This window comes from Limulus polyphemus, unplaced genomic scaffold, assembly GCF_000517525.1.
Source record: "Limulus polyphemus unplaced genomic scaffold, Limulus_polyphemus-2.1.2 Scaffold2572, whole genome shotgun sequence".
NCBI lineage: Eukaryota > Metazoa > Arthropoda > Merostomata > Xiphosura > Limulidae > Limulus > Limulus polyphemus.
This window is the reverse complement of record NW_013668182.1, coordinates 114,943-129,577: the sequence shown is the minus strand read 5'-3', so window position 1 is coordinate 129,577 and position 14,635 is coordinate 114,943. Positions and strand designations below refer to the sequence as shown.

The following is a 14,635-nucleotide window of genomic DNA, read 5'->3' as shown; positions in this document are numbered from 1 at the left end:
CTATTGGTTATAGGTAATATATAATTATATGTAAGAGAGAACTATTAACAAATTCTGAAAGAGAGGATGTAACAGGTAGGCATGGCAGGAGGGGTCTTATTTTCTGTTCAATAGCTCTGTAACAAAACAAAATTGAAGACTATAAAAACTATGGTTTGTCTGAGCAATGACGATTTTGTAGAGTAATTTATGTTTAATTTCATACTTTTAAGAGGAATGGTGGATAAAATAAGGAAGATGAGATGCTAAGAGAAAATGTGTCATGTGGGTCACACTAGGGGAAAGTCAGGATGTTTTTAAATATTGCCTTGTAGAAATAAGAACTTCAAACTTGTATACTATTAAAATATGGATTATTAGCTAATATTTTATGCTATTCTAATTGGTATAACAAACAAAAAGTAATTTAATAAAATTTGGAATGTAAGACACATGAAACCTTGTGTCATGCGCAGTAAATGATAACCATGGTGATAGAGTTAATATAAATTATCTTCATTCAAGCACTGAGCTAAATGCTTACATGAAAATCTGATAACAAATTTACCTTTTCAGGATTTGCTGTGAAAAATAACAAGGCATTTTCATCAAAAGTCTTGAACTTTAAAATGACATCGTGTTGAGTAAAACCTTGGAGTTTTGGCTGGTTAAGTATAGCATAACCACCTCCTGTAAACCTATATTTTGAATCATCAATTTGTCCAGTTGCCCTAGAAATAGAAGAAAAAAAAAAGGTAAAATCTATGTACCCAATTATGATTTTATTTTGAAACAAACAATTAGTTTGTTCAAATTTTAATTAGAAATATTTTGTAAAACTATTTATAAGAATATTTAAATTAAGGAATGAAAGGCTTTACTTAAGTTTTACCTGTTTAGAACTAGTTTGAAGATGATATTTCACCTACTAATGCAATGTAGGCCATTCTGCTAAAGACCTGCATTCTCAGATAAATAAAAACAAATTCATGTCTAAGTGAATCAATTTTACATATACACTAAATGAACTGAAGTATTTATTTTACAGAATTAACTTCTTGACAAAAGATAAAACTAAAAATGTTAGTAACGTGTCAAAAGGAAGCAGTCCAGCATGAAAGTATCTTATTTATGACTCTTGTTTGCTACTGTGATCCACAAACTAACACCGACTATAGCTGTTATATCCTATAGCTAAGGTCTTTAATTTGATGATAAAGGCTATAGTAATTTAGTCACATTGTTAATGTAGTAGCCAATATGCAAGAGGCTACAGTTCTTGCATTATGTTCATTGTGAAGTTAAATTAACACATTGTGTTGATTACGTAGCAGCCAAGAAGAAAGAGTGAAATATAATTTTCAAAAGAGTACTATTTCAGTCTTACCCTTCCTCGCAACCACTACATCCTTCGTTTGTCAAAAAATTCCAGAGTCCTACATTATTACCATCCAATCGAACTTCATAGAGACATCCAGCAAATGACCTAGTTTGAAGTTGTCTTGATATCTGGTGAAATACAAGTGTGTTTGTATGTTTATATACATGTATGTAAACACACACACACACACACACACTATGGAGATATTACGACTCAAGACATTCATTTTCTTCTTGAGCGTATACTTTTCTTTCTATCAACTTTCTTTTGAGATACGATTTAGGGAGCAATTTCAATAACTAATTTCACTGATAAAAGTGAACAATTTTTATACTGAATAAAAACATATTTTGTCACACATTTCATCTTCCTGATGTATACCCTATGCTGAACAATTAACAAATAATTATGAAAATTTCCTCCTTTGATTTTGGATGATAACTAAATTATTTTATGAGAGAATATACTGCTCAACTATCGTAGATAAATTCATAAAGAAATAAGAGTTCAACTGAAACTGCAATAATGTTTGGTATCTTCAGTATGAACAAAGAAAACCCAGTCTTACTTTTATGGCAGATGGAATTCCACCAATATATAAAAGTGATGATGAGTTCAAGTTCATATTAGTGTATTCTAATGATGTGTATCCTTGGACTTTATAAGGATCCAACTCTGCTTTCTTTGATGCTGGCTTTACAGTTAGAGTAGCAATATTTCCGATCCTGATTTGGTAAAAAGAAAAATATATTTTTTGTTGTTCTGTTAGAGCACAATTCAATACAATGAAATGATATACACACTAGTCCATATCGGCAAAAAAAAAAGCTAAACATTTAATTAAGAAATTAATGACTGGTAAACCAGCAAGGCTAACATTAAAGTATATTATGAAAATATATAAAAAAGTCCATGAGGTCTCAATGACAGTTATTAATACAAATGTAGAGCCAAGTTCCTACACTCTGTGATAGCATTTTTATCTAGACTCAATGTGGAATCAGTTCTGTTATAGCTGTCATTATCAAGATGGGTTAGAAGAAGTCTGAAATCCTTCAAAGTCCCTTGTCTATATGGCAAAATCATTGTGAGTTTACACATGATTTGTAGGTCACATTTCACAATTTGTTGGCTGAAACAAACAAAACCTAAATGATCTTAACTTGCATTCAAAAAGAAGCAATAAATACCTATTATAATAACCAAAAATCTGTTTTCAATGTTTGATTTCATATTGTGCCAAATATGAGCATAAAATAATTAATTTTTACAGAAGTTATTGGTTATCCTTCAAGTTAAATTCTTTGCATACAACTCACTACCAGTAGAGGTTTACAAACTGCATTATATTGAAGAATTTTATGCTTTTGCTTCTTGTAACACTCACTGCAAAGAAGTAATTGAAAGAAATTTGGCAAAATCAATCACTTCTTGTGTAAAATACATAACAGATGCTTGCAGTAATTAATAGGATTAATGGCAATTTTGATATTTTTGCTTGAATTCTTTTGTGTGGTAATATAAGTAATAAGGGGCTGGTAATATAAGTGCTTTTGTGCATAAATAGTTTAGAAAAATGTGTGTGGAAATTTGATCATATAGACTAACAGTAATTAAAGGATCAACATAGCTTTGATACTTACTAATCTAGTCGTATTCTGCTATGAAAAAGTGAAATTTCATTATATGCAAATACATAATTCCTTATGTCTTAGGGACAGCCTACATAACAAACAGAGCAATGCCAAAACTTCAACCCTTAATCTTTTTCTACTCTCAATACTATAATATTTGTAAGCCTCGGTGTTGTTTCCTTTAGGTTTTTCAGATAACATACAAGTTTGTGACAATGAGCAGATATAAACAAACATCAAATTATCAAATAACTATATAGAATGAAATCAAAATAGTGCCAGGTACTGTTTCTTGTGTTTTGTCCATTTCATTTGCAGATAGTAAAATGGGCAATAAGTACTGCATTGAAAAATGGGTGGATAGTCCTCATCAAAAAGATATGTAGTGTTGGAATACCCAGAATCTTCTCAATATTCTATATTTCCACAAACACACACTTTTACTTCACTCACATTTTGTCAAAGTCTTGTATGGAAACTGGATATATCTGATCAGTATCATATGATTTGTAGCTGTATGGAAACTGGATATATCTGATCACTGTTATATAATTAGTAGCTCTAAAAATACTACGTTCTGTCAAACTCTAAAGTATTCCATAAAGAATACTTACAAAAATGTTCTAATATACCAATTACATATCAAGATACAGATAATGTACTTTTGTATAATTTGAGCATTACATTCTTAAAAAACAATCAAACTCTACACAAATTGTTTTAAATTAATATCAACTTCAAAACATGCATTTTTAAAATCAATGGTTTTACATATAATCTACCATAGAAATCATTCATATAGAATTCTTACTCTTTTCACACATTTATTTGAACAAAAATAAGTTTATATGTGTAAGGTGTTATACACATTTTACTTTATAAGTACACTGTATTATCACTGAATGCAAATTGTTATAAACTTGTTAGAGATTTAATTTTTTCAAATATTTTTTTGTAGAACTAATTCAACTTACACATATAGAAAAGTGTTATTAAACAATCCTTTTAAATTCTGATTTCAGAAATTGTAACAGTCGCTTATCCACTAATTAGTTTATCAAATCAGAATCTCTCAATGCATCTGATATAATGGAGATATGCCTCACATTGGCACACTTTAGGTTTCAATAAATAATGATACATGATTAAATCATCCATAAATAATGATAGGTTCGTAGATTTGGCTGGATGAAATACAAGAACAAGTGCCCAAAAGAAAAATCAAACAAGTTGTGAAACACAACCAAGTGCTGTATATTTCACATCTTTCACTTGGAAAAGATGAAATAAAAGTAAAAGATAAAACTAACTAAACTTGAAATAAAGTATGGACAAAAAACACTCAGTATACACAGTAAAGAAACTAAAAAAAAAAACAAAAAAAAAAAACACATTCTTTGCCCTCTCAGACCAGAAGCTAATCTCCATAAAAGAGCCAAACTACTCTACAAACCAATCCATATTCTCTCTCTTATTGAACAATCCCAAATAGATTGCAATAATCCAGAAGTTCCATTTGACAGTTGTGAAGCTGTCCTTCCTTATACACATGATAAAAGCAAAATACTATTCCATGAAATAGTAGAAAAATTCCTTATCTGTACTGGATACAGAAATAACACTTAACACTGAATTTTGCACATGACCTCAACTTGATTTAGCATGTTCCAGAATTAGAACATGGAAAAAATATCAAGGTTTTGTGAATGTTATTTATATAGTATGGGAGAATGGGATATGTAGTACTACACAGCTGACATTATTCCTGTGACATGTTGAAGTACCACAGCAGACTGACTTAATGCATGATCAATATTGGCCTGTTGAGTCTTGTTATTAGGTGAAAGGCTTTGTTGGCACTGGATATGGCATATGTAGTGTGGCTGATATATTATAATGTATTCTTCTTTACTTTCACTCACAAGTTCTTACAATTACTAATGTAGTTTTCTTCCATTAATGTTGTGGTTACATGACCTGCTCCAGGAACAATAAGAGTAGCTTGCTGGTTTTCCAGTTCTTCTGCACAACAGTAAAGTTAATTCAAATAAAATAGTAATAGTAAAATAAATAACTGGTGTTAATAAAAATAAATCAATAATAGTGTGTTATTAACCCATTCCCAAGAATATGATTTGTAAATGACTTTCAACAAAATTATAATTACAATTCAGTTATTTCACACCACAATAGTTGTTGTTCATGAAAACTAATGATACAAAAAGCAACTAGACCACTACTATGTCTGTCATATCCTAGTTGATGTGATGAGCCCTGGGTATTGAAAAAAAGGTCTCATTGGCACTGGATATCACAAATCCTAGCTGACCTGATGAGCCCTGTTACTGAGCAAAATGCCTTGTTCACATTGGATATCATAGATGTTTGACATTATATAACATTATTCTTTGCATTCATTCATAAATTCTTAGAATTCATAAGGTTGATTACACCTTCAGATGTGCTTTGTAGCAAAGTTGAAATTCAAACATAGCTGTCACCTTCTCTATTTTACAACTATTCATATATCTCGAGTTGTTTTGGATTTGGCATAGTATCACTTGGCCACTTGTGCATTCAAAACTGTCTGATGAAGAATTTCTTCAGTTTCCAGGGCATACAATCTTCAAGCACATAGCTCAATTCTTTGTAATAAAGTGATTGAAGATTCCTCATCTCACTCAAAGCTTTCTATCATGTCATCATCCAAGTCATACTTTCCAATATACAAGTTTTCCTGTCTTGATTACATTCCATCATTGCACGGAAGTTTGGTAAAGCACTTGCTTTGGAGTCACCAAGTGTTCCATATATGTACTGTGCAAACTGATATTTTGCCTTGATTTGACAGTTCCAGTGAAGAACAAAGTACCATGTGGGTGCAAAGACACTCGTGGAATGGTCAGTACAAAGTCGTTTCTATCTGGTAAGTAAATCTCTATTTTTGTTTCACATCTCTTTGCTGCATCTACTGCTTGAAGAACCAATTTTGTATCCTCCAAGTTTCCTCAGTAATTCCAGATATTTATAATTTTCTTTTAGAGCTAAATACACTAAGTTAATTTTTCATTTTTGGTGTGAAGCAGATTTTTCATTGGATATGTTTCCAATTCAAGTTGTTGCTAAAGCAGTGGTTTATCAAACTTTCATGGACCACTTTGTAAAATATCAACTTTTTAATATTCTTCAGTAGCTATATTTTAAAACACTTTATTCAACTGTCTTGCAGAACAGCCAAAAATCTCCCTGTGGACAGTTTATAGTCTAATTTTTTTTTTTTTTTTGTTTATGTACATCTATATATTCCATGCTAATAATTTTAACTACAAGAACACTGATGTGTGATTAATTTAACATGTCTAGAAAGCAGACTAAACACCTTTCTCTGTTCTAGCAGTTATGTTAAGCATACAAATAAAAACAAATGATCCTTATAGACTGACAGTTATGCACAGATATATATATTATGAAGACATCAGAATTACTAGTATATAATCAATTGTTAGTTGCCTTCCGTGATACCTCTACCTAAAATTTAACAAATATTTATAAAAAAGTTACAAAACTTACAACTTGAATTGTGTTTAAATGAAAATTATGCATTTTTTATTTTGATTTTGACCTTCAATATTGCCACTTAAGTGCATACAAAAATTCACATTAAAGATTTTTCAGTTCCTTAAACTTACTGAAGTGATCCATACATAATTGTACAAATTAACACACCAACAATACAGTACCAAATTTTATGACATAAGCTGCAGAAAGAAAAACAATTAGAACATAAAAGCTAGAATGACTAGTAATGGTTAAATTCATTATCACTCAAGTGAACATTTCATTTCTTTTCACAGTTTAATATTTCACATTATTGGTTACTATAGCAGAAGATAAACTAGATTAATTTAAGTATAATCTCATTACTAAAATTGTACATGTTTGACTAACCTGTTTACTTCTATAGTATACCAGTATTTTTCGTTTGACAATTGTTCATCATTAATTTCAAGAATGAGGCCATGTTGAATAACTTCAGTGCCACCTCCTGCATTCCATAAAAAGTTAATCTTCCAGTTGACCATCTCTATAGCCATAAAGTCATCCTGCATAAAAAACATACTGACAACTTTAATGTTATATAGGATGTCTATACATTTTAAAATACAACATGCAGTAAAGTACATGCTGGTCAGTTTTTATACCACCCCCCACATGAACTCTGCTGACCTTGGGATATTTTTGCAGGTATCATCACCATTTGTTAAACACATTGACAAGCATGTATTTTGGAATTACATCAACTGATTACCTGATATGTAATCCTTGAGACAGGTGGGGGTGGAGGGGTGGGGGGTTATGCTAAAAGTCCTAGCTAAAAGTCCAGTGACATAAATACTGGAGATCTAAGAGCCCAGGATAACCGGGCTGATCAAGCACTTCAAAGAATGAAATAGGATGGTGTTTTGATGGAAAAAACATACGTCAATAACACAATTAGGTTTTAATGTGGAAGAAAATTTCTCCAACATACCCAAGTATGAGAGTCTAGTGACCAATCTTCTCTATAAATGTTGTTTGTTAAAGTTAATACATCCACTAAGCAGTTGATACTTTAGTTCAGTGTGAGGAGACTCTTACTTCACTGCTGTATTGTTACACTTGTACACTGCAATGCAAAGAAAATATATATATTTCTCTTTAGAGTATGGCACACTGACACTCCAAAGCTGATCAGATACCAATGATAATTTTGTAACACTTTTAAGCCACTAAATGAATAAAAAATTCCAGTATGTTCTGCAGATAGTGACAGAAGCACTAACTTACCAGCACAGCATAATATACAGTATTTACCCAACTCAAGATCCCACTAATAACAATCTAAACTGTGAGCTGCTTACAGAAATATGTAAGCTCTGAGTACAGAGGAAGTTGAGTGACAAAGTTTGTAACATGCACAGCAAATACGAGTTTGCTTGGTAGCTGTTTATGGATACAGTTTAGAAAGAACTATGCACGTGACTGATTACTGATGTGACAGTGATTTTACTTACACTGGATCATCCAGTGTTCTTCCGAGGACACCTAGATCCCATTTCCTTTACCTGCTTAATATGCCATCATTTATTCTGTTGTTTAATGGTGCTGGTATATAATAAACTTTTCAGAATTGGTAATTTTCAAAAATAACACTTAACTTCCACATATCACAGAACCATCTAAGCTTTTAGCAGAAGAATCACAGTTTTTAAAGTATCTATTGAGAACATATTGAATTTTTGCATAAAAAAAAAACTTCTGAAATGACATAAAACTTGGATTATTATCCCAACATATACTTTACCATAACTTGGTCCTTTTTCATTCAAAAGTTATTACATTTTAAAATATGAATGAAAATTATTAGAAACCCTGTAAAAGAGACAGTCATATTCACCATTATTCATAAGAGGAACAATTATGCAAAGTTTATTAAAGAATGAGACTAAAAGTGCAGCAACTGTATGCAGACTAAAGTTAGAAAAGCTACAGATTTTACTTCCTTAAATTTAAAGTTTAGATACAGTCTTTGATTAATAAGTATTAATATTATTAGTTTGACAAAATAAGAAAAAGATCGAGAAAAACATGTCAAACAAAATGAATAAGACTTCAAAAACGTTAATCTCCCAAAATGATGAAATATGCGTTATTTGCTTTGCATCTTTTATCTGTTTAATTTGGCTATTTCTTTACGGATGTAAATTTCTAATGGTCTGCACTATGATAGACGTCCTCAAAAAGTGGGCAAAGAGAAATAAATAGAATTCAAAGTTCTGATCACATATAATAGCATGTTAGTCTCCAATGCATGCTACTTCTTCTCCACTGTCATGCCTGTATGCAGGCAGTGACAGTCATGAATTTCCACTTCTCTCTGTTCCTGGTGTTTTTCAACAATTCTGTATTGTTTATTTATGGTTTCCAACTATTTTGTGAGTTCATCAAGCATATTTATTCTTTGTCTTCATTTGCTTCTTTTTCCTCTTGTCTTGCCAGTTTTTAATATGTATTCCACCTTTTCTTTCCTCATCAGATGGCCTATGAACTCAGGTTGCATCTTTCTTATTTTATTGATGTTGCCTGTTGTGTTGGCTTGCACCAGTGCTTGTTCATTACTTTTCTTAGTCCATGCTATTCACATCATTCCTCTTAAGAATCACATTTCAGCTGCTTCAAATTTTCTCTCAACTTCCTTTCTTATTGTCCATGTTTCACACCTGTGTATGGGAGTTAATGTTATATTGCAATCATTTTGTTTACTTCTTTTGGTATATTATTGTTTATCATTATACTTTTCATATTTCAAAAGGTATTCTTACCAATCATTCTCCTTTTAACCTCTTCTGTGCACTTACCACCCGATTTTACCAAGGAGCCAAGACGGTTGAAATGGTGAACTCATTTGACTTTTGTCCCACCAACTGTAATTCTGCATTTTGGGATATTGCTTTGCTTGGAGGTTACCATACATTCCATTTTCGTACTGTTGAGAGTCAATCCTTTTTTTTTCATGCTTTATCAATAATTATATATTTACCATTTCTTGATGATCTTTCTGATTTTCAACAATTAGCACTGTGTAATCTTCATACCACAAAATTGATGATGTTATGTCCTCCAACTTTAATTCTTACACAGTTTTCTATACCTATGAGAATCATTTCACTGTGTATTGAGAAAAGGTCTGGTCTGGAAAAAGAACAAGGGTACTTGTCTGACATCTTGTTTTATTTCTTGAAAAGTGTTGATATCATATTCTATCTTACTAGCTGCACTTTGTTCCAAATAGGATTGCAGATGATACTGAGGTCTTTACCATCAACAATAAGACTGTCTACAATTTTTAACATCTCCTCATGTCTTACCCTTTCAAATGTCTCAGTGTAATCAATAAATCAAATGTATAATATATTTTTGAACTTCAATTACTCTAACTTCATTTGAAAAACCTCAATTCCTCATTCTATCTGGCCACTTCCAGTTTTTGTATTATTTCCTTAAATAATGCATACAGACTACAGAATATGTCCAAATAGTTCACTGTGTAGTTTAAATTCTTCATGTACTCACTCATAATACTAATAAAAATTGGAAACCTGGTGAAGTCCTAGTTCCTGTAAAAGCCTCAAAAGGAGTAATTTGCTGCGTGAGGTTTCAGGGATAAACCTAACACACAGTTAACTGATCTCCATAACTTTTTGAGATTCAGATACCTAGCATATAAACCTATCAGATGCAGTGAAATGTTCTTAGGTAGAATGAGAGAAAAATAATATGGTTGAAATGAAACACAACAACAAACAAAAGGAAACAGAAGAATAGCTGATTAGTTAGTGGCATGAATATAGTGATTTAAAATTAAAATTAAAAATTAAAGAAGAAATTAAACTATACTTGAAGACAGAAAGCAAATAAAAGATAGATAAAATTAATACTTGTTGAAAATGAAGTTAAAATACACATGGTTAGCACACATTGGAAGAATTTCAAAAAAGATGGAACATTTATTGGCAAGACTTAACTTATCAAAGTCAGAACAAATCTGCCTGAATAAAAGAAAACTATTCCTTTCGGAAAGCTGGCCAACCAAGGTGATGGATCACTAACACAGAATTATTTATGCTTCATGTGATAGCCATAAAGAAATCTCAGTATACAAGGTAATGTGGGAAACAATGAAACTATCCCATGGAACAGTTGATCACATCCTGCTACAGAAAATAAGGCTAACTTTAGCTCACAACCTTGACAAAAATTTAAGTTATTCTGATTTAAAATCAGCACTTTGAAATACTTAAAAGTTTGTGGACAGTAAGTACATATTAAAGAAGAGTTTAATACATAGTTTTTGCATAACACAGTGGTATAAGTAACAATGGCACTAAACTGAAAAAAACTTGTGAAGATCCTGATAATTCATAATGACAAAATAAGATACCATGTTTCTTGTTATTCTTGTGTTTTTGCATAACACAGTGGTATAAGTAACAATGGCATTAAACTGAAAAAAACTTGTGAAGATCCTGATAATTCATCTCAACCTTACAAAATATACGATTCTGATACTTTATAATGACAAAATAAGATACCATGTTTCTTGTTTCACCGAAAGACCAAAAAGTACACTACTGTTGAGTAAAAAGCTGGGAACTCAAATGATAATCAGATTTGGTGTATCAAAACCCTAAATCAGAACAATGTATTAACCTAAATATATAGATATATAAAATTTAAAAGTTATACTTTACTGATATAGAGATCAAAAAACAGTAGTCCTTAAGACTTTACAGTATAGCTTGTGCAACCTAGGTGACCTGATATATTTATTTCCTAATGGAGCTGGTAGCATTAGACTCAAACAAATAGTCCACTTTAGATAAGTCATAAGTGACGATGAAATTTCATAAGTTTATTGGTAAATTCAAATCCCAAATTTGGTTAGAAATACTTTCACAAGAATAATCCTCAAATACTTACTAATACTGGGTTGGCTAAGTAAAACAAAAGGCTATCTTTATCTTCTTCTTTGGTGAGTGCATAATTAAGAATGATGTTAGTGACAGTTGAGGGCTCTACTTGTGATTGATACGATCGTTTACACTTTCCACTGCTGTCTGTAGTTATAGACACTTTGAGCTGTAAAGAACAATTTTTTTTACTGTCATTACATTTTTTACATAATATATAAAGAATATATATAAAATATACACTGAGCGGGCAGAAATACCACTTCTACATTGACTTGTTGTTATAGCCACCATAAGAGGTAGAGAATAACTTTTAGTTTTTAATGGCATTACTTTTCATAGGTTCTCTTTACAGTAAGAAATAAACCTAGAAGTGCCACTGGGAATAGAGCTGGGTGATTAGATCGATTACCTAAGAGCATCAATTATTTTAATCAAAAATACATTTAAATCTATTAATGTTACAAAGAAATATCAAATATGGTAATTAGTGTTTCTGATTACCATTTTCATTTATTCCCACTATCAAAACAACCAAAACACTGCCATTATGATTTCTCATTGTTATTTTTGATTAATTCAAGTTTATTCAACTTCAGGATGGCATCGTCTAATGATTAAAGTAGTTGTCTTGAGAGATGAGGGTAACAGGTTTGATTGTCATTGCCACCAACCATGCATGCCCTTGGAGCCTTAATTACATGCTGCTCAAACAGAGCCTAATGTTGCAAGTTTTAAGTTGTTTGATCTACTGATTTATCAGCACACGTTTCTACAGTTTCTTCCAGACTGCACAGTAAAATCTAGAGATATTTATCATTTTTGTGTGTTTTTTTTCTAGATTTCTATACATATCAACAACTTCTTGCTTAAAAGTTTAGGATAGTTTTCATATTTATAAAGATGTTCACTGTTTATCAAATTTTTCATGATGATAGAATTAGAAAAAAACAGAAATATCAGTAATTAAAGATTTATTTTTTCATATTTCCGGATTTTAATATCCCTCATAGTACTTGTATTTCCACCTTATGAATCATTTTAACCTCTGGTCATTTAATGTTATCTCCACTTTTCGTGCTAAGTAGTAAAGATGTACTTTTTTCTTCCTACAATTGCCATGAATATGTTTTCACTGAATTACATATATTCATTACAAACTTTGTAAAGAATCTTTAATAGTGTTATCACACTAAATCCAGTTTATAATACAGAATTTGTTTATTTAGTTTTAGTAGTAGGATGAAACCCATATGACAGTATTAGCTGTATTTGAAGCTTGTTACAAATTTTATACTTCATTGTGTATATAATACATTTGCAGGTACAACAGTTTAAAATTATAAAAAAAGGTAATTTAATCCTAAATTGTTCTACCTGAAACTGTATCATATTAAATAAAGGGAAATATGAAAATGTCTAATATAATACAAAACAAGCTGAAAATATGATGGCTAGTCTCATGTGAGAATAATCGATTATTTAAATGTAATCATTTAATAAGGCCAATGAATTATTGACTGGAAAATGCCACTAATTGCTCAGCTGTAAATAAACATTTTTGTTGCAATACTGTTTATCAACATTAAGCTGAGAAAAAAAAACATTCACTGCTACAGTATTTATAGTTACATTATATTTGTTATAAGAAATAATAAAAAAAGGCATAATAACTTATGGGAAAAAAACAAGTACTTAAAAAATTCATTCTTTCACAGCACCTTGTAGCAAAAACCCTGAAGAATGTTTTATTAAGTAATAACATGTTTATTCAGAGTTCTAAAAATTATACTAAAATCTAACTTACACTTGATGCCATCTGCCTGGCAAACTTAATTTTGTTTTTTAATTCCTTTAGTTTCAGTTGAGTATCTCTGCGGTGTGACTCCACTGTTTTGGAAAGTCTTTTCATTTCTTCTGCCTGTCTCTTGATATCGAAGGTGTAAGCTCTAGCCCTGTTGACTGAAGAAAAAATGTGAAAGAAAACCAAGCTGACTATGTCTTTCAAATATGACTAATTTTGCTACAGAATCAATCAAAATAGAAAAAATAATAATAACTATTGGAAAAAAAAGTTCTCAGTTTGCATTTTGTTGCTGAAATATGGTTGTAATGCTCTGATTCAGTAGTGTTTAGAGTATCTATGAAAATCAGATTTTTGATCTGAATGCTTTAGCTTAAATAATTTATTAGTGATCATTTGATCACAGAAAAATATAAGTTAAAAAAAAAAAAAGGATTTGCTATTTCAACACAACTTCCATAAGACTAATGTTATTAATAAAACTATTTCCACTGTTACTTGTAATGATCCTTAAATTCAAGAGGACATAACAAAATTACCATATTGTTATTGAAACATAGAAATATAGCATTGTAACTGATTCAACAAACTATATTACTATGTCTCAGTCTTCATGGTCTAACATTTACCTAAATAATGATTAAGTATCCTTGACAACTGAGTAAAATGACAAGTGTTTCAACATGTTTCCCATAGCGTCTTAAGTAAACAATATAATTCTAAAACTTGTACACATGAGCACCATGTAACACATGAAAGCCTATAGTCCTTTCTTTAAAAGACTCACTGGTATCCCTGATGCTTCCAAATTCTGCCTTAGATCCTGTATTCAAAGCTTCAAACTGAGGACTAAGCTCTTCATCAATTTTATCTTGAATGTTATCAATTTTTGTGTGTGTTTGCTCAGCCTGGTCTAGTATTCCACTGAGATGGCCTTCCATCTGCCATAACTTGTCTCCAATGTCTTAAGCATAAAAAAAAAAAATGACAGATTCTCAGATATAGTTGGTTTTCTAGAACAATGTTGTGAATATTTTTTTGTTATTGTTAATAAAAGGTAGCTTAAATTAAAATAAGATGTGGTCACTTTGGTTAAATGAAAGCAGAAAAAGTAAATAGACACCACCTTTTCAGAAAAAATGAAAATTTTTAGCCATATTCACATGAATTGATATACTTATAATTTAATTAATATCTAGTAGATCTTCCTTTCGCTTCGTGGAGTTCATTGATCCTTTGGGGCATTGTGAGAATCATCTCGTCAATATTAGATTGTGGGATTTTTGCTCACTCTTGCTTCAAAACTTGGAGTAGATCACTCTTCGAA

At 30.9% G+C, this 14,635-nt stretch overlaps 1 protein-coding gene across 1 annotated transcript in view; it reads right to left on the bottom strand.

Annotated features, from left to right (window-relative positions):
• Positions 1 to 14,635, bottom strand: part of LOC106467335 (laminin subunit alpha-2-like) — a gene marked incomplete at its 5' end in the record, with an annotated part of 162,333 nt that overhangs the window by 33,063 nt on the left and 114,635 nt on the right. Inside the window, 7 exons of the mRNA XM_022395494.1 lie at positions 548 to 710; positions 1,367 to 1,488; positions 1,929 to 2,085; positions 6,943 to 7,097; positions 11,515 to 11,673; positions 13,312 to 13,466; positions 14,096 to 14,272. Of these exons, the coding sequence (XP_022251202.1) occupies positions 548 to 710; positions 1,367 to 1,488; positions 1,929 to 2,085; positions 6,943 to 7,097; positions 11,515 to 11,673; positions 13,312 to 13,466; positions 14,096 to 14,272 (1,088 nt within the window). The remainder of the gene's footprint in view (positions 1 to 547; positions 711 to 1,366; positions 1,489 to 1,928; positions 2,086 to 6,942; positions 7,098 to 11,514; positions 11,674 to 13,311; positions 13,467 to 14,095; positions 14,273 to 14,635) is intronic.